At 40.0% G+C, this 20,427-nt stretch overlaps 1 protein-coding gene across 1 annotated transcript in view; it reads right to left on the bottom strand.

Moving 5' to 3' along the window:
* Positions 1 to 20,427, bottom strand: part of LOC136877240 (nose resistant to fluoxetine protein 6) — a 344,726-nt gene that overhangs the window by 106,433 nt on the left and 217,866 nt on the right. Inside the window, exon 2 of the mRNA XM_067151103.2 lies at positions 9,563 to 9,726. Coding sequence (XP_067007204.2) covers positions 9,563 to 9,726 — 164 coding nt within the window. The remainder of the gene's footprint in view (positions 1 to 9,562; positions 9,727 to 20,427) is intronic.

The following is a 20,427-nucleotide window of genomic DNA, read 5'->3' as shown; positions in this document are numbered from 1 at the left end:
GCAATTGACACCAAGTTAACTGAAAATGAATCTATAAATAACACGAAGCATATTCATAGGACTTCATTCGCGTTTACCTCAAAATAAAATACAAACAGAAATGACGTGCAATATGCCAACAACACAAACAAACCTGAACATAGCTTTTACTTAGTGTGAGTAGTTTATTGGTCATTGTTAATTGTGGTGGAATGGAATTACTGTGAATGAAAAGAAGAGCATCAGCAATCGTCTGGTTGTAGAAGAGAATGAAGCCCGCTGAACTGAAATTTATCTCTGAAGCTGAACTTGATGCTTGCATTCATATTACTTTCTTAGCGATCTGGTGAAATTTTGAATAGTTTTGCCCATTTATTCTCCAATAGGACGCTATATCCATCTTCTTCCATTCCACAATTTTGCTTTAAATATCTTTCCAGCTCATCTGTTGAAATAGGAGCATCATGAACGTCAGTCCACGTAGAAAACTTCATTACTTTGGCAGGTTGACGTGGAGTGCGATGACACGGAAACATTAGAATGCTCGTCATTCAAGCACACCTCGTTCAACGTGCTTTTTATCTAATCATAAAAAGACAAAATCAGTCCGACTCCTTTATCCTATACTAATATAATAAAGATGATAATAATAATAATAATAATAATAATAATAATAATAATAATAATGCTATTTGCTTTTACGTCCCACTAACTACTTTTTCGGTCTTCGGAGACGCCGAGGTGCCGGAATTTAGTCCCGCAGGAGTTCTTTTACGTGCCAGTAAATCTACCGACACGAGGCTGACGTATTTGAGCACCTTCAAATATCACCGGACTGAGCCAGGATCGAACATGCCAAGTTGGGGTCAGAAGGCCAGCGCCTCCATCGTCTGAGCCACTCAGCGCGGCATATAATAAAGAGAGAGCGCGAATTTTGTTAGTTTGTGTATATCTGGAGGGTAATCTCAGAAACTACTGGACCGATTCTAAAAATCCTTTTTTAATGTAAATATACATTATCCCTGAGATACATGGGCTATATTGTCCGACTCGTTGGCTGAACGGTCAGCGTACTGGCCTTCGGTTCAGAGGGTCCCGGGTTCGATTCCCGGCCGGGTCGGGGATTTTAACCTTAAATGGTTAATTCCAATGGCACGGGGGCTGGGTGTATGTGTTGTCTTCATCATCATTTCATCCTCATTACGACGCGCAGGTCGCCTACGGGAGTCAAATAGAAAGACCTGCACCTGGCGAGCCGAACCCGTCCTGGGATATCCCGGCACTAAAAGCCATACGACATTTATTTTTATTTTATGGGCTATATTTTATTTGCAAAATAATTCGAGGGGCGGGGGCGACGGGGGAGATATCAAAATAATAGGCTAATATAGGCGAAATATCGAATTTGTCGTGCAACGACGAGACTAAGCTCATTTTAAGCCCCTTGACCCAAAGAACAAATCTCGGTAAATCCTACGGGCCCGACAACCATGTTTTAAGGCCCTAAAACCGACCGTTATGGAGATATTGGCGCCACACTACCTCTGCTCTCGGAACTGGATAAGGAAATGAACTGCCGTAACCATGGCATTCTACAGCAGCGAGATTATGCGTGTACGTTTGGGCATAGCTGCCAACCAAAATTTGTACACATAATCCCTGAGCATTTCTACAATATATCTCGAAAACTTAACATGTTACAGACATGAAGTGGTATTGATAATCTCTTTTAAAAATAAAGAGACACGTATTATTTTGCTTACGAAGAAGACACTTAAGGGGGGGGGGAGAACTGAAATGTGGGCTGGCGTGAATTCTTAAGATGAGCATATCTACAGTATATCTCAAACACTTAACACGTTACAGATGTGAAAATTGATATTTGTAATATTTTAAAATAAAAAAACAGGAATTATTTTGTTTTTTGAAAGCCACTTAACGTGGGGGGGGGGGGGGTATAAAAGGGACTGAAAAGGGTGTTGAATTACTTCTATCAGGGTACTGATATCTCTAAAACTGAAGTTGTTACAGACGTAAAATAATGGTGTTTAGAGTCTCCTTTAAGAAGAGAGAAATACGTATTCTTTTGCTTCCGGAAAATCCACGTAGGTGGGGGGTGGAGGAAGGGCTGATAAAAGGGTTGAATTCTTTTTATGCGAATACTTATATCTCAAAACCTGAAGATGTTACAGATGTGGAAATATGTATTTGTAATCTCCTTTAAAAATAACGAAACCTTTTTTTCTTACTTGAGAGAAGACGTTCTCACGTGTACAGTTCTATGGCGCATGGTCATCTCAGCCCCAAAAGGCAATACCACACACTTGGTTTACAAAGAGTTTCTGGAGTAAATGAAACTCAATTTTTCAGTGAGGTTTTATACTTCAGGGATTTTTAGATAATGTCTTACTACCGTACAGTACTGAGGAGCGATTACTTTTCTCAATTTACGAAATCCACGTGAGAAGCCGCGGGTAACTGCTAGTGTGTACATAAAGTTCACTGCAGATCGTACAGCACACAAAATTAACGTCATTCCCATCACCGTCAACTGCAGGCTTTAATACCAACCAAATATGACTTTTAAGTTTAGGATCCGGTTCAGAAGTCTTGTATTGTGGGGTCTTTAGTTCATTTGTTCTTTTTTTTTACTTCACAATTTTTTGCCACGCTTTCCATTCTTTAGGAACTACAGTCCACATTCGTTTCCGATAACAGGATAGACGGAGAAGTCAAACTGAAAACCACAGCAAATTTGATCGGCTCCACTCGACCGTAATGCATCGCACTCCACTGACACGCAGTACACTGTACACATTGAAGCAGTCAGCCCATAGAACTACCACAGCGCTGTCCTTGGTTCAGCGCGTACGAATGACAGAGCGTTGGCCCAGACCGGCCCGTGCGATGACATCACGGGCTTCTTAGGTTCGAGCCTTTCAAAGCCCATTGCAGCCTACTGCCGAAGCAGCTCGTGGGCTGGGCCTCTCTGCAGGACTCTGCTTTGAGTTATATGCATTTCTCTCTGATATTGGATTGCGGATTTAAAACCTTCACCTCGCATCGATCTTACCCTACAAGAACTATACCACTCCAAACTCTTTCTGATCCATGGCCTCCTCATGTGTACCACTGGAAGTCATAAAGGGCCTTATGACGAGAAAATGAGCCCATCTCTACTGCATCCGAACAACAAATAATTCACTGGCTGAGTGGGCTTTGTCATGGATGCAGAAAAAAGAAAGAAAAAAAGGAAAAGAACCTTCTGAACCAAAGACCCGATCAGAATGGATGAGGGCGCCGCTTGATTGAATATGTAGGGCATGAGAGAAAATATGACACTTAGCAAGCCTCAGTTAAGCAGGCGGGGAAGGGAGTGGCTTTAAAGAAGTGGGGGTTTTGAGATATTTGATTTGGTTTGCGACTAATAACTTCGAAACCAAAAGACATACGAAGATGGTTAAGAAGTCCAACGATACAGCATTTAATGCCTTACGCTCGTCGATTTGGCCGTTTACTCATCAATTCGGATTGCTCATGGTGTGAACGGTTAAAAAGCACTCTTTGAGCTCAAGATGATTGTACCATACCGGTTGCCTTACGGCCCTTAGGGACAAAGTTATGAGGGGGGTCGAAAATGTGTGATTTTCTTAATTTGCTTCATATCAATTTCTGAATGTATTGCTGTATAAATTCTGACCCATGAGGTATCACTGAATAGGGAATATTACTCCCGATATTATTACGGTAGAATTTCGGCAGACATACGACGTTTAGGGCAGAAGTCACACGGTGCACGAAATTTGGAAAATTATCAAATGTGTTGAATATATCCGTATTTAGTATCATTGGAAAGGGGGATTCGAAGAGGATTGAACTGTGCCATCATGACTCTTCTCAGTCTTCAACTTCACGAATTACAGCCGAACTGAATCATACGATTTACAGAAGTGGTGCGGAATGATTCGTAGTGGTACGGTTCGCGCATGCCAGAGCTCTATAATTAACCACCCGTGTCACTAGGCGACCGGCCAGATAAGTTAGTTCAGCTAAAGTCAGCCTTGCCACGAAAACCCGGCGGGCACCCCCTCACCTGTCGCCACCCAACACTAAGATGAAGTTCTTTATGACGAATCTGACTCCTCTCTCGTCCCCATACTCGTGAAGTGATCTGGACCTGAGCTGTGAAGTCCGAGGTTCACTGCCGCAAAACAAATGAATAATCAGAACAGTTTTGTTTTCTGTTCTCCACTGTCCTTCAGTCAACTTAATATTACTATTAACTTGTTTTGATTTCGTATACGAATAGAAATGGCTCGTACTAGCTTTCTGAAAATGAGGAATCTACTGTGTGAGAGAAGCCTCAGCTTGGAGACACGTCACAACTTCTGTACGACGCTGAAACATGGACTCTGAAATGTAACACCATTAAGAAAATAAATGTCGTCGAGATGTGGGTGTTCCGAAGGATGTTACGGATCTCGTGTACTGACCACGTCTCCAATGCTGCCGTACTCAAACGCACGAGGAGCGAACGAATGTTGATGTGTACACTCAAGTAAACCTACCTACATTGATCATGCAGCGTAAAATGAATGGGCGTAGGAGTTGCGGCCGAAGGAAACACTCTTGGCTGAGGAAGGTACGGGATTGGACAAGACTAGATTCTTTTTTGCAATTTGCTTTACGTCGCACCGACACAGATAGGTCTTATGGCGACGATGGGATAGGAAAAGGCTAGGAGTGGGAAGGAAGAGTCCGTGGTCTTAATTAAGGTACAGCCCCAGCATTTGCTTGGTGTGAAAATGGGAAACCATGGAAAACCATCTTAAGGGCTGCCGACAGTGGGGCTCGAACCCACTATCTCCCGAAAGCTGGATACTGGCCGCACTTAAGTGATTGCAGCTATCGAGCTCTGTCGACTGATAAGAACAGCCGATCATCGTACAGACTTTGCTGTGATTATGGCCAACCTTCAGTAATAGAGCACGCACTACAAGAAGAATGTTATTCGTTTTACGACACACTATCTACATTTTTATAGTTTTCAGAGACTTCAAGGTGCCGGAATTTTTCCCCCCAGAAGTTCTTTCACGTACCAGTAAATTTACCGATATGAGGCTGACGTATTTTAACACCTTCAAATACCACCCGACTGAGCCAGACTCGAACCTGCCGACTTGAGCTCAGAAGGCCTGTGCTCAATTGAACTGCCTGAGCTACTCAGCCCGACTATTTAAAAATCGAAATGTGCACGGACAACCTTGAAGGGGAACAGTGAAAGTCAAATAGTTGGTGTTCCGGCAGCCAGCTGGGGTGATTGCTTAGGAGCAGCATCCCCTAGCACTTTGTGTAGTTCACTTACATGTACACACACAGTTGACGATACATTATTTGAGAGTAGACATAAAGCAGAACGAAAATGTTATATAAATTATTCAATATCAAAAATAAAGTTCCCAGATGGGAATAAAAATGTATTTTTTTACGGATTGTCAGTATTAAAGTATCCAAACTTTTTAGGCCTTTTCAGTCCTGAAATCGCCAACGTTTCTCCCCAGTGTGACAGCGGGCTCGTCAGTTCAATTGGCACACGTTTCCAAGATGCCGGTGACTAGTGCTCCGCTGAGACACCACTGTAACTGGAGGTACATTTCGCTCAGACTAGCGCACTGTCAGTGCATTTTCCTACAAAAGAGAAGATTGAAGTGATGTCACAACGACCCACTAGCCGCCAGCGTCTTGCAAAGGTATAACAATCCAACTGACGAGCCCGCTATCACACTGGGCAAAACGCTGGTGATTCCATGAAAAGACCTAAAAAGCTTGAATGTTTTAAGATATACAGTACTTAAAGGGAGATACCTACACTGAGGCCATGCAGTTACCTTCAAGTAGGGTAAAGCCTAAGGAAGGTCACACAAACTATCAAAATAAAGGTAGAAAAAATATGAAATGGCGTATGGCTTTTAGTGCCGGGAGTGTCCGAAGACATGTTCGGCTCGCCAGGTGCAGGTCTTTTGATTTGACACCAGTAGACGACCTGTGTGTCGTGATGAGGAAGAAATTATGATGAAGACGACACATACACCCAGCCCCCGTGCCAGAGAAATTAACCAATGATGGTTAAAATTCCCGACCCTGCCGGAATCGAACCCGGGGCCCCTGTGACCAAAGACCAGCACGCTAACTATTTAGCCATGGAGGCGGACATAAAGCTAGAAGATCTACAGTAACGACATAATGAACGTTTCGAATTCGATTAAACCTCGTAAGAATATAATTGTCTCATATATGTATTTACATCAAAATCTCTACCGCTTACAAGAAGTGAAAACTGAACTACGGCAAAATTTTCGTTTTACTTCACGACAATCAAGATAATTTAGATAATCTTTCCTGCTTAAAGTAGACAAGTATTTCTAAAATCAAATTTGACCTTAATTTACTTAGTTGTGTTGACTTCAGTTTACTTCAATCATATTAAATAGTTTTAAAAGTTAACAATATTGACAGGCATTGTCAAAGTATTTTACGAGTAAGCAAGATAATTCACCATAACCGATTTTCTCGAAATCATTTATTTATTTATTTATTTTATTTGTTTATTTAAATATTGCATTTTACAGAGATTGCCTCCAATTACAAGAGTCATTACATAGTACATACATAGAACCTGTTAAAAAAACATACGAATAAAACATTTTGAAAAGGTTGAAGAAAAATGAAATAAAATAAAAAAGAACAAAACCAAATAAACAAACTGAGTCTGTCTCGCTGTACAACCATTTTGTTTTTAAATTATAGTAAGTGCAATAATTGATATTATCAGTGAAAAAGAACTACATTAATAGGGGGTACTCGACTAATAAGACAAAATTGACAATGAGCTGATTACAGTATATAGTTTTTAAATTATAATAAGTGCACAAATTAATATTATCGATGAAAAGAACGACAGTAATAGAAGATACTCTATTCATAAGACAAAATTTGCAATGAAGTGATGTACAGTATTGGAAATATATTGGGAATATTTAACAACGACAGCTTAATACTGACCATAAAGGAACTTCGAATATCAGATATGTGTAAACCAATATGAAAGAGAAATTCGCAAATTGGCATTGGAAAATCAATATTATTAACATTCAAGGTTATTTGATTAAACTGTTCACATATTCTAACCAATGGAGAATTTCTTTGACTAATTGACTAATTTGCATGGCATACACTAAGAGTTAAATGCCGTATAATATAGAAATAATGGTTCTTTTACTTACAACGCCAACGAACACGGTTACCTACTCTTACGAACTATTACTTTAAGTTTTATCAAATTATATTACGATCTAAATTCGTAATAGGTTTAATATGTTGTATTCATTACGATAGAAAGGAGAGAAGCGCGATTTTTTCAGGGTGAATTCTGACATAAGAATGGTGTTGAGAAAATGTTGCAAACTTTGGGCTGGGAAGACTTGGGAGTAAGGAGACCAACAGCTCGTCTAGTAAGGTATATTTCGAGCTGTCAGTGGAGAGATGGCGTGGAATGAGATTAATAGACGAATAAGCTTAAGTGGAGTTTTTAAAAGTGGGAAGATCATAATATGAAGATAAAGCTGGAATTCCCGCGGACAAATTGAGGCAAATACTCGTTTAAGGAGGAGGAATTGGGGTTTGGAATCATTTACCATGTTTGAAAAATTTTCGATTAGGTAAACAACACTGAGCGATAGCACTAAGTTGCGACTGTTGATGATGACGATGATTGATAAACTGGAAGTCACGAAACAAACAAACCCGTGGTCCAACAGCCCATTAACGTATTTGCCTGCCAAGATATCCTCAGCCTTATTTCCTTGGCTTTCCTGACCAGATCCGCTGCCTCGTTATCAGACAACAACTCGGTCTCACGAGGCTGAGTAAACCCCATTCCAGCCCTCAGTCCTCAATTGAAATCCCCCGAATACTGAGAATCGACCCCGTGACCTCCGCGTAGGAGGCAGGTGCGCTAGTCTTATACCACGATGCTGACGGATGTCACATTTTACTCATAGTTAAAGAGCACAGTTCACGCTTACACATTTATTATTATTATTATTATTATTATTATTATTATTATTATTATTATTATTATTATTATTATTATTATTATTATTATTATTTCCGACTCGTTGGCTGAATGGTCAGCCTTCGGTTCAGAGGCCCCGGGTTCGATTCCCGGCCGGGTCGGGGATTTTAACCTTCATTGGTTAATTCCAATGGCCCGGGGGCTGGGTGTTTGTGCTGTCCCCAACATCCCTGCAACTCACACACCACACATAACACTATCCTCCACCACAATAACACGCAGTTACCTACACATGGCAGATGCCGCCCACCCTCATCGGAGGGTCTGCCTTACAAGGGCTGCACTCGGCTAGAAATAGCCACACGAAATTATTATTATTATTATTATTATTATTATTATTATTATTATTATTATTATTATTATTATTATTATTATTAGCATATGGTCTATAAGTGATAGCAGTTAAACGAGAAATATTAACAGAAACAAATTAACAAGCTACGATTACTATCAGAAATATTTAACTTGAGTTTGCTCTCCAGACTAAATCTACTCCGCGAGCTAATCTGTTCCAAATGCACACTAAGATAACAGAAAGTGAATTCCATAACCTCAGAAAAATACCATGGTACTTCAGTCCTAATGTGTAAATGAAGAGGTTCTGAGTTAGATCCTCGAGTTCCTTGATATGTTGTAATGATTTACAAAAAACAATATAAATATAAGTCACCACCTTATCAATACAAAATTTATTCACATTCAGCTAGTAAATATGGTCAAGACCGGTTTCGACCCCTAGGGGGTCATCTTCAGTTGACATGCATAAAAGATATATTTTACAAAAACATCACATATAATGATTAAAACTTAAATGGAACTGATCATAAATGTTGGTATGTATGTCTTGGTACATTTGAGCTATTGTATGTGTCAATCCTAAGTTTCCCAGCATACAGTGTCAAGGTAAGTAGTTAACTAATATACATCATCCATGAAATTACATGCTATTTTTCATGTTATCACTATCTAATTTGGGTTGTACAATGTGGAATGAGATATACATACATTTGTGTAAATTAATAGTAGTAAGTTCAGTAATATACATTAAAAATTGGTTCTTAAATTACATTAATTGATTATTGATCAGTCATATGAAAATGTAGAATTATTGGTTTGGACACTTGTGATTAAAATATTAGTATGCAATACCTTGTTGGCATATATCTTAAATACTAAAGTATCAGTTTATAAAGCCTATTATTCTTATTTTATGTCTTGGAATAGGTTAAACTTAAAAAAAAACTATTTGTTGAGCATAGGCATTGGTTAATCTTGTTAAATTGGACACATAACTAAAACAACTAAAACTTATAAACAACACATGTTGTAATGATAACAGTTTTAATCCAAGTAGTAAATTAAAATTATGTAAACACAGAGTATACAGAAATATGACGATTATGAGTGATTTGTATTTGCTCAATATTCATAGCCAACAATTTTACTTACGTCATTGTGCAAATGGCGAGGAAGCTGTACCAGCAACTTAATCACATTAAAGCCAAGTGGGAAGGGAGTGCTGTTCTCCACATTGTAGCACAGCACCTGAGAGCCCATCCAGTAGCCATTTCCCCAGAAGAAACCGGAACTGTATCGTCCAGTAGCGTCATACACTGAAACAAGACATGAAAATTTAACTGGAGTCTTTATTTTCAGTTCAAAAATAGCTCAACAATATGAAGTAACTGAATGAACTTTGATACAAAGGAAGCAATCACTTCGAGATATTATATTTGTATTATTATACCTATTTGCAATCATGAACATTTGAAATTTTGAACCTGCATCAGAAAGTATGAAATAATAACTCCAATTTGTTTATTTTTCAATAACAGTTCATTATTGTTCAATAAAGGCTTAGAGAAAAATACAATATTGTGTAATGCAATATTTTGTAAACTCGGTGTAAGGAGGTAAAGTGTCCGGTTCCTTAGCCGAATGGTTCCAAGCACCCCGGGGTCGATTGCCGGCCTGGTCAGGGATTTTAACCAAATACAGTAGAGACAATACGCGACACTCTGCGAGATATCGAGGGACAGCGATTAGAGCTCTGTCTAGCGGAGTGACCTGAGAGTTACTGATTCTGTCATAAGAGCACGTGTATTTGTTTGTGAAGTTTTGGGGGTTATTATGCGTTTGCATTAAGTTGACATAAGTAAATAGTAGCGTGTGTCATTCCTTTATATCTCCTTCAATACGAGTGGAAAAATATGCGCTGCGTTTGGCTGCAATTACTATGAAGAGCAGAAGGATTCGCGGTCTTTTTTTCCGCTTCCCTCGTAACAAGAAAATGTAAGTAAATGCTGTGTTTGCATATAGGTATATTCTTCCAGTTATAAAGATATTTTTATACAAGACCTACTTCCTAAACTTTTGACCTGCGCGACCCATATTTTAACTGGCTTAAAATATAATAAGCTTATTTTATTGTATTAGTGCAGCAGTTAACCTTCAGTACCGATGTGTTGTTGTGGGTGTGATCTGTGGGTTTTGATTTAATTCAGGAAAATGCATATGCATATGTGTGTGTGTGGCTGATTGTGTTCCAAGTTACCCCATTTGTAACGCCGTAATGCGTTGTCAAGCACTGAAGAAAATATGGGGGATTTAAGAAATGTGATGATGATGATGCAAATTTGCTTTACCCTAATGTAATGGCAAGCATTGCCTTATAGGGAAATTTTGAATGTTTTTGCGGCTAAATTTATATATTTTCTTTCTGTTAGTAGGCTTCAATTTAAAAGGAAAATTGTCCAGCTCTTAAATGTAAATTCATTGAAACATGTGTGTACGTAATGTGCCGATATTTTTATTGACGAGTGTCCTAATGTGATGTACAATGCTTTTAAGTGAGAAAAAAAAGACAAATCAAGCCGTGAAAGTTCAGGCAGGTATGCTAAAGCTAAAATAGTAATGCACCGAGCTCGATAGCTGCAGTCGCTTAAGTGCGGCCAGTATCCAGTATTCGGGAGATAGTAGGTTCGAATCCCACTGTCGGCAGCCCTGAAGATGGTTTTCCGTGGTTTCCCATTTTCACACCGGGCAAATGGGGGCTGTACCTTAATTAAGGCCACGGCCGCTTCCTTCCCACTCCTAGCCCTTTCCTGTTCCATCGTCGCCATAAGACCAATCTGTGTCGGTGCGACGTAAAGCAACTAGTAAAAAAAAAAAAAAAAAAATGCATAAATGAAAGATCAATCCCTTTCACAGCAGTCCATTTCACATCTTTATTACATGTCTAATTTCAGTCTTTAAATAATAAGCTGTTAAATAATTCTTCATGTATCCAGAATTGCTTTAGCAACTTTGAAGTTAATATTTTAGCAACACTTTCTTTCTAGACGTAATTTATTTATCCATTTCCGTATATACATTTCCATTGATATTTGAATTTAGCGCTAATTTTCAAGTCACGCCACTAGGAGCGCCACTTGTGAATTGTCTCCCATTTTAGCAAGGCTAAATCCGGAAGTGTCGCGTATTGTCTCTACTGTATTCGTTTTAACTGCATATAGTTTATTCCTCTGGCATGGGGACTGAGTATTTGCGTTCCTCTTCATTTACACAGAACACTTCAACCTACCAACCACCACAGAAACACACAGCTGTGAATGTATCCCTCCACATTCTTGGGCTGAACGGTCAGCACAGTGACTATAATCAGATCTGTGGATTTTTCCTCATCAGTTTTTCTACTAGGTGTCTGAGGTTATCTTCTGATTCGTCCATGAGGAGCACAGCATAGGCACAGGCAAGACAGCTGAATTTTTTTACTGTGAACAGACTCCCGCATTCGTAGTTCCCTTTAGAGTCCTCTCACGGGAAATGTTGAAAAACATATTCAATGCATGTTCAAGCGACAAAATTAACTTGAAACAATGATATGAAATGGCGTATGGGTTTTAATGCCGAGAGATCCCAGAACGGGTTCGGCTCGCCAGGTGCAGGTCTTTTGATTTGACTCCCGTAGGCGACCTGCGCGTCGTGATGAAGACAACACATACGCCCAGCCCCCCATGCCAGGGAAATTAACTAATGATGGTTAAAATTCCCGACCCCGCCGGGAATTGAACCCGGGACCCCTGTGACCAAAGGCCAGCACGCTAACCATGTAGCCATGGAGCCGGACACTTGAAACAATTAAACTGGTTAATGGCTTGCATGAGAATCGGCGAAGAGAAGAAGTGGAAGCGAAAGAAAATATAAATTAGGTTAAAATCTTGAGAAGTGCTACCGGAGAAAGTGTTGTCCACTGAAGCATATTCCGGCGGGTGTTCCGCACGAATTTCTATGAGTAAGTTCCTTAGAATCGGTAACGAAGGTTGTTCCATTTCCTCTTCCTGACAAAGTTTAAGGGTCACCATAACACCTCAGGCGCTACTATTGAATTTCTCCTCTGGTGGGCAGGTGCGCCAAACAACAGTGAGAGCGAAAGTGAACATATCCAGTGACACCTTAACTTTGCAGTGTCCACTTACAAAACTACAGCCAACAGTAGGAAATACGAGTACCATATAATAATAATAATAATAATAATAATAATAATAATAATAATAATAATAATAATAATAATAATAATAATAATAATAATAATAATATAATCTTATGGCCTCAGCTATCGTGTGCAAGCATTTTAATTTGATGTTCCATTTTACTCTAGGCCTACTAGATGGCAGAGTACACTGAATCTCTCTCGGGCGTCTGAGGCTAAGTTTTAATGAATTTTCGCTGGTAAACACTAAATGTGTTGCGAGAGATCTTTTACATGCGGTGAAGTCCCTCGACCCGGACAGGAATCGAATTCGAGACTCTTTGAACGGAAGACCTCGACACTGGTTATTTAGTCAAGGCGCCGGACTTGAACAATATAAACTGCTACTGGAAAACCTTGTTCACAGGAAAACGTTGTAACGTTTACCTTTGCGAGGTACGAAAAGCTAGTGGCTTTACATCGCACCGAGACAGATAGGTCTTATGGCGACGATGGGATAGGAAAGGCCTAGGAGTGGCAAGGAAGCGGCCATGGCCTTAACTACATTAAATTAAATTAAAAATCATCTTCAGGGCTGCCGACAGTGGGATTCGAACCCACTATCTCCCGGATGCAAGGTAAGCAGCTTCCTCTGAATAGACATATTATATATTAGAGCTAGAACTTTTTACAATATGGTCATCACCTGAATTCATGAAAATCCACAACCTGTTTCCAGTTATTCGACCTGGTCAGGAATGGAAGGAATGAAGCCCCATCTAGCGGCGAGGTTAGGAATTGTGCCGGCTGCCGAAGCCTGTCGCACTCCTCCGGGGCAATGATTAATGAATGACAGATGAAATGAAATGATATTGGAGAGTGTTGCTGGAATGAATTATGACAGGGAAAACCGGAGTAGCCGGAGAAAAACCTGCTCCGCCTCCGCTTTGTCCAGGACAAATATCACATGGAGTGGCCGGCCGCCTGAGCCACGGAGGCTACCACCTGAATTTATAAAGTGATCAAAGCTGAAGTTTAACTTGCCCCATGAGCAGCGAACGAAGAACGAGTCGCTGAAGTGATCACCAGAATTCTCTCCATCTAAGTCAGAAGCGAACTACAGCAGAACTTGGTTATAACGACATCCAAGGGGCCTGATTAATTGTTTCGTTTTAAAGGAGTGTCATTGTAACCGAGACGTATGCTATAAGTGGCGTGAGGTGATAAATGATATAGAACAAAACTTTATAAGATTAATTTTAGATTGTGCATACGCCTGGCATTAAAGCGTACGTACAACACCAAGTAAAATAGTAAATTTCACTTTAAAAAAAGCTTTAGTTCGTACAGTGAACTAACGTAAATTGGTGCACGCGAGCTTTGGTTTAAACCTTCTAATGTTCCAGTTAGAACTAAGGCGATGACGATTATTTTAATAAAAATGTTTATTTTAATAATGTAAGCTAGAAGCATTGGGGGTAATTGTTTGTCATTTTTGTTGCAGTCTTCCACTTTCCAAAATATTTCTTAAAATATCAAAGCCAAATTCTAACATTCTTTAAACTGTGGATGTGTTATAAAAAGTGTCGGTGTGAAGTTTACTCCAAACATACGACGATGACGTAGGACAGGCCTAGGAATGGGAAGGAAGCAACCGTGGCTTTAGTTATGGTACAGCCCCAGCATTTTACTAGTGTGAAAATAGTAAGCGCGGGGTTAATTTCGTATGAAATACAGCAACAGAATTTCGTTGCTATAGTTGTTGTTATCATTCTCATTGATGAGTTGAGACCTCAGTCTGAAGGCTAATGAGTAATGTAGCTTCCCGTTGCTTTCCTCATCAGCATTCTGCCAATTTCACTGAAATGCTCACACCAACCGACCGTATGAGTGTTAGTTTCACTCCATTAGCTTGCATTCGGGAGATAGTAGGTTCGAACCCCACCGATGGCAGCCCTGAACAGAATGAACATTACTCACCAAGCTTCCACATTTGGCAATAATAATGAGTAAGTTTTGTCTGTCTCCTGCTTGCCCAACACACACTTGCTAAATTACTTTCTATGTTCGTAACTTTCGTCAAAATTTCAAAGAGTCGTAAAAAAATACTCAAAATTCTATTTGACAAGCATCACGCACTGTTTTGGATGCACTTCTCTTCATGGTAACTTTGGCCCTTATTCTTCTCCTCGCCATATTTATGTCTTCCTTGTAAGGTTAGTTTTCGGGTCCATATATCATTCCCGTGTCTCTCCTAAGAGTAAGGTTAGTTGTTCGGGTCCATATATCATTACCGTGTCTCTCCTAAGAGTAAGGTTAGTTGTTCGGGTCCATATATCATTACCGTGTCTCTCCTAAGAGTAAGGTTAGTTGTTCGGGTCCATATATCACTACCGTGTCACTCCTAAGCGTACTGACCACACGACACCTCGTAATCTGCAGGCTTTCGGGCTGAGCAGCGGTCGCTTGGTTGGCCAAGGCCCTTCAAGGGCTGCAGCGCCATGGGGCTTGGTTTGGTTTTGGTCACTCCTAAGAGTAAGGTTAGTTGTTCGGGTCCATATATTATTCCCGTGTCTCTCCTAAGAGTAAGGTTAGTTGTTCGGGTCCATATATCATTACCGTGTCTCTCCTAAGAGTAAGGCTAGTTGTTCGGGTCCATATATCATTACCGTGTCTCTCCTAAGAGTAAGGTTAGTTGTTCGGGTCCATATATCATTACCGTGTCTCTCCTAAGAGTAAGGCTAGTTGTTCGGGTCCATATATCATTACCGTGTCTCTCCTAAGAGTAAGGCTAGTTGTTCGGGTCCATATATCATTACTGTGTCTCTCCTAAGAGTAAGGTTAGTTGTTCGGGTCCATATATCATTACCGTGTCTCTCCTAAGAGTAAGGCTAGTTGTTCGGGTCCATATATCATTACCGTGTCTCTCCTAAGAGTAAGGCTAGTTGTTCGGGTCCATATATCATTACCGTGTCTCTCCTAAGAGTAAGGCTAGTTGTTCGGGTCCATATATCATTACCGTGTCTCTCCTAAGAGTAAGGTTAGTTGTTCGGGTCCATATATCATTACCGTGTCTCTCCTAAGAGTAAGGCTAGTTGTTCGGGTCCACATATCATTACCGTGTCTCTCCTAAGAGTAAGGTTAGTTGTTCGGGTCCATATATCATTACCGTGTCTCTCCTAAGAGTAAGGCTAGTTGTTCGGGTCCATATATCATTACCGTGTCTCTCCTAAGAGTAAGGTTAGTTGTTCGGGTCCATATATCATTCCCGTGGTCGTGTGACTTTTTCTGAATTTCTAAGAGAGGAGAAATATTTATTTCAGTGTCTGCTACTATTCTTCTTTTATTGAAACAGTGATTCGCCGTGAATGGGCGCGTAACCTGCAGAACAATGCCGAAAGTGAAGTCGAGTACAAGATCGCGTCAACAATACGGACAGGAATTTAAAAACTTTTTCGCTACCGATGGAAAAGTATTGTTTTGCCAAACATGCGGCAAAACAGTAAGTGCAGATCAATGTTCTCAAGTAATCCAGCACCTATCTGGAAATAAGCACATTGCGGCTGCTTCGCGTGTGCGTTCGCGACAATTACTAGTCTAATAGATGAGTCCGGCTCCGCAGCGTAACCGTTAGTGTTATTAGCTGCCGTCCTCGGGGGCCCGGGTTCGATTCCCGGTGCTGCCAGAAATTTAAGAATGGCCGGAGGGCTGGTTTGTGATTCAAATGGTACGTGCAGCTCACCTCCATTGGGGGTATGCCTGAAAAGAGCTGCACCAGGAGCTTCCAAATTCGCCCAGTATTATCTAGATTTACGCAGAGCATTTGTTTGGACCGGCATTCCTCTTAACAAAATAAATAATCCGGGACTGAGAAATTTCCTAACAAAATACATTCATTTTGAGCCTCTAGACGAGTCCAGATTAAGGAAAAACTATCTTCCAAAATGTTACGAAGAAACTTTACGAAGAATTTGGGCAGTATGTGATAGCGAGGAGCTGTGGGTGAGCATTGACGAAACCACTGATTCAAGGGGCAGAAAAGTATTTGTTAGCGTGTAAAGAAATGCCTACTGCAAACCATGTCACTGTAGCTAGGTTATTTAATGAAGCCATGCTCTTACTTTGGCCAAAAGGTGTAAAATACGACATGTATTGCTTCTACTTACTGATAGCGCAGCTTACTTGAAAAAAGCAGCCGAAGGCCTTTCTGTAAGCTTTCCGAAAATGATACACGTAACTTGCGTAGTTCATGCTCTACACAGGCGGATAAATGTGTCTAATGGCAAAACAAATCTTTGTAAAAGCACCTCAAGAATCGATCTGTTTAAAGACAAAAGCCCAGCAGTTCCTCCTCTACCTATTGTCACGCGGTGGGGTACCTGGCTCATCGCAGTGGTATACTAAGTCAATTTCGAAATTTTCTTATCCATTGTAAATGTACTAGATAAAAGCGACGCGTCTTCACTTGAATTCTTCAAGTGCTACTGAAAGAAAGCTCTTTGAAAAGTGATTTGGCGTTTATATCTGCCAATCTAAGCTTCTTGTGTTAAACCATAGACAAAATCCACTAATCTGTTGTCCGAAACAGTGAAGGAAGTGCGTGCTGTTGAAAATAAATTAGATTCACTCTCAGCTTCGCATGTACAGGGACTGTTAAAGACCAAATATCAAAAGTTATTATGTAAAAACACAAGGTTTAAAAAAGTGCGAAGTTGCTCAAGTATTGGAGGGTGCTCATGTTTGTGAAATTGAAGGCATTACTGTTGGTGAAATTCCTCTCTTTAACTATGCACGTCTGACGCCTTGTGATGTGGAGCGATCGTTTTCGCAGTAGGCTATAAGGCGTTCTTCAAGATAATCGGCGTGCATTTGTGATGGACAATTTCGAGAAGACCTTTGCTGTTCACTGCAATTCTGAGACTTCTAGCAAAAATATTCCAGCGTGTGATTGGTGAGTACGAATTGGTACAATGTTTTGAAAGACGATAGGTTTCTTTATGCTATAGTTTTTGTAAATACCGCAATATCTAGTCAGACACACCAACAATTAATATATCGTACTGTAGTTTTCCATATATAAACATCCATTTGCCTTAAGGAGCGCGTTTGGTAGCACCATATTTTAATAAAACAAACTTTATATTTATTTACCTCTTGAATTCGAGTGGTTATGTGATATTTAAAGCAGAATATTTTTAAATGTTTATCAAATATTTTAGGACATAAAAAGATGAATGTTTTTTCACATTTTTAGCACAAAAAATACGCTCCCTGGTGATAACATTAGGACGTATACTTAACCAGGCATCTGGTGCCAATGCTTACAACGTGTCGAAATGACTGTCACGTAAGCATATACAGTATTTAAATACTTCAAGAATCTACCTTACGACCAACTATTTGAAGTGATATTTAACTCAGAATTTGCTGCATAATATTATTATTGCTTTATCACACTCATTAATAAAGTTATTTGAGATAACATAGCCTACTTGTTCGGAAAGTTGCCAGGTAACTTACCAACAAATATTCATAGAATCGTATACTCCTTCTTTCCAGAGTTTAAACGAGAGGTGAACGTAAGACTTACTTCGTGTCGTTGCAATTTTATCTTCCACTTCTAAGATATTTCTTCTAATACGAAGGAAACATCTTAGCCTTCGCTGAACTATGAATGTGTTATAAAGATATTCGGTGTGAAGTGTACTTCAAACATCTGGTGTAATTGAATAAGAAAGACAATATTTTTAAGACATACGATTCAGCATTCTGTGAAAAATTACTGTGCCAAAGGTAACTTCTTGTGCAACATGGAGCTCCATAATCGCTTAATAAAGTAATTGAATGATGGATAGGTCATCATTTTGTGAACTCTGACGCTGATCACTTCTATCTCCTATAGACTATATACCCAAAAGTAAACATTTTCCTGTGGACAAAGTTTTCTATTAGCAGTTAATACTGTGTATGAGAACCAGTCGTTGTGTGTCACTTTGAACGATATCAAGACCGCTGTGCTTTTCTGATTCTTCATAAGGGACTAGAAAATCATTTTATGAGCATGTGGATCTATTGGTGAGGTGTAGAGCAGGATTGCTTCATACCACACCACATGACTAATCAAGACGTCCGAAAATGACTTCCGCCCAATCAAGACAATTAATAAAATTATGTGGGCCAACAGGTAGATTTCAAGTTTCAAGCTAAACAGGTTTTTTTTGTATATTTATGACGAGTTCTAAAACGCAACCAGGCTGTTACCACTTTCATTATTGCTTCCACAAAACTTTCTATTAAAGTTCTTTGAGACAATGTACTTTTTCAGAAAGATGCTATGTTGCTTGCCAACAAATGTTGATGGAATCGTATTACTCCCACGTTATCATCTGCCAGTCGTAAAAGGTAAATAAAAGGGGACCAAGAGCACTCAACTTGGGAGCGTGGGTTGGCGACCATGGTTCTCCTAGCTGAGTCTGCCATTGCTTCAAATTACTTGTGCCAGCCTCCTCACTTTCATCTATACTATCCGACATCCCTTGGTCAACTCTTGCTCTTTTCCGAAACCCGACGGTATTAGGTTTACGTAGCTTAGGGAGTCTTTCATGTTCACATTCTTTGTGGTCCTTGTCTTTCTTTGGCCCATAGGCTACCTTCATTTCTCCAAGTGTCCGACCCCTTACATTTGTTATCTCTGATTAGTGTTAGCTTAATACAGGATGATTGCCTAGTTGTACTTCCTCTTAAAACAATAATCACCACCACCACTACTCCTTCCCTTCAGAATTGTAAACACTTCTTCCTTTGACAGTTGATCATTAGGTTTCGTTAATTCCAGCTCCGAGACGTTGCAGTCTTCCACTTCCCAAATTATTTCTTAAAATATCAAGGCCAAATCCTAATATTCTTTAAACTGTGGATGTGTTATAAAAAGTTTCGGTGTGAAGTTATTCCAAACATCTGGTGTAAATGAATAGGGAAGAAAATACGACGATGGCGTAGGACAGGCCTAGGAATGGGAAGGAAGCAACCGTGGCTTTAGTTATGGTACAGTCCCAGCATTTTACTGTGTGAAAATAGTAAGCATGGTATTAATTCCATATGAAATACAACAACAGAATTTCGTTGTTATAATTGTTGTTATCATCCTCGATAATGATGATGATGTGAGTCCTCAGGCTGAAGGCTGGTTGGACACCCAGCAGTTAAAAGAAATCTATCAGAGAATCTAGGCATCACAGAATAAGCATCCTAGGGAAATAACGAGTAATGTAGCTTCCCGTTGCTTTCCTCATCCAGCATTCTGCCAAGATCACTGAAATGCTCACACCAACCGACCCTATGAGTGATAGTTTCACACCATTAACTTGGATTTGGGAGATAGTAAGTTCGAACCCCACAGATGGCAGCCCTTTACATGGCTTTCCGTGGTTTCCTATTTTCACACCAGGCTATACCTTAATCAAGGCCACGGTCGAATCTTTCCCACTCCTAGCCCTTTGCTGTCCCATCGTCGTCATAAGACCTACAGTATCTGTGCTGTTGCGACGTAAAGCAAATTGTAAAAAAAAAAAAAAAAAAAAAAAAGGAAAAGTATAGGGATTGGAATATAATATGTCCTGTTTACATAGCAGAGGGCTCCAATGTCATCCGGACGTTTGGGAGGTGTCAGTGTCAGTTCAAAGGTACGAGTTCCTCAATTCAAAATGTGTGCGAAAGTTGGTCCGTGTGAAGACGGACCGAGGTAGGCAATAGGCAACAAGTTCTTGTCGTCGAATGAAGCCACAAGAGTGCTAGAACTGCTTCAAGAAGCCTACTCGCAGAGAAACGTTGCTAGAATGCTAAG

This window comes from Anabrus simplex, chromosome 1 (assembly GCF_040414725.1).
Source record: "Anabrus simplex isolate iqAnaSimp1 chromosome 1, ASM4041472v1, whole genome shotgun sequence".
NCBI lineage: Eukaryota > Metazoa > Arthropoda > Insecta > Orthoptera > Tettigoniidae > Anabrus > Anabrus simplex.
This window is presented reverse-complemented; position numbering and strand designations above follow the sequence as displayed.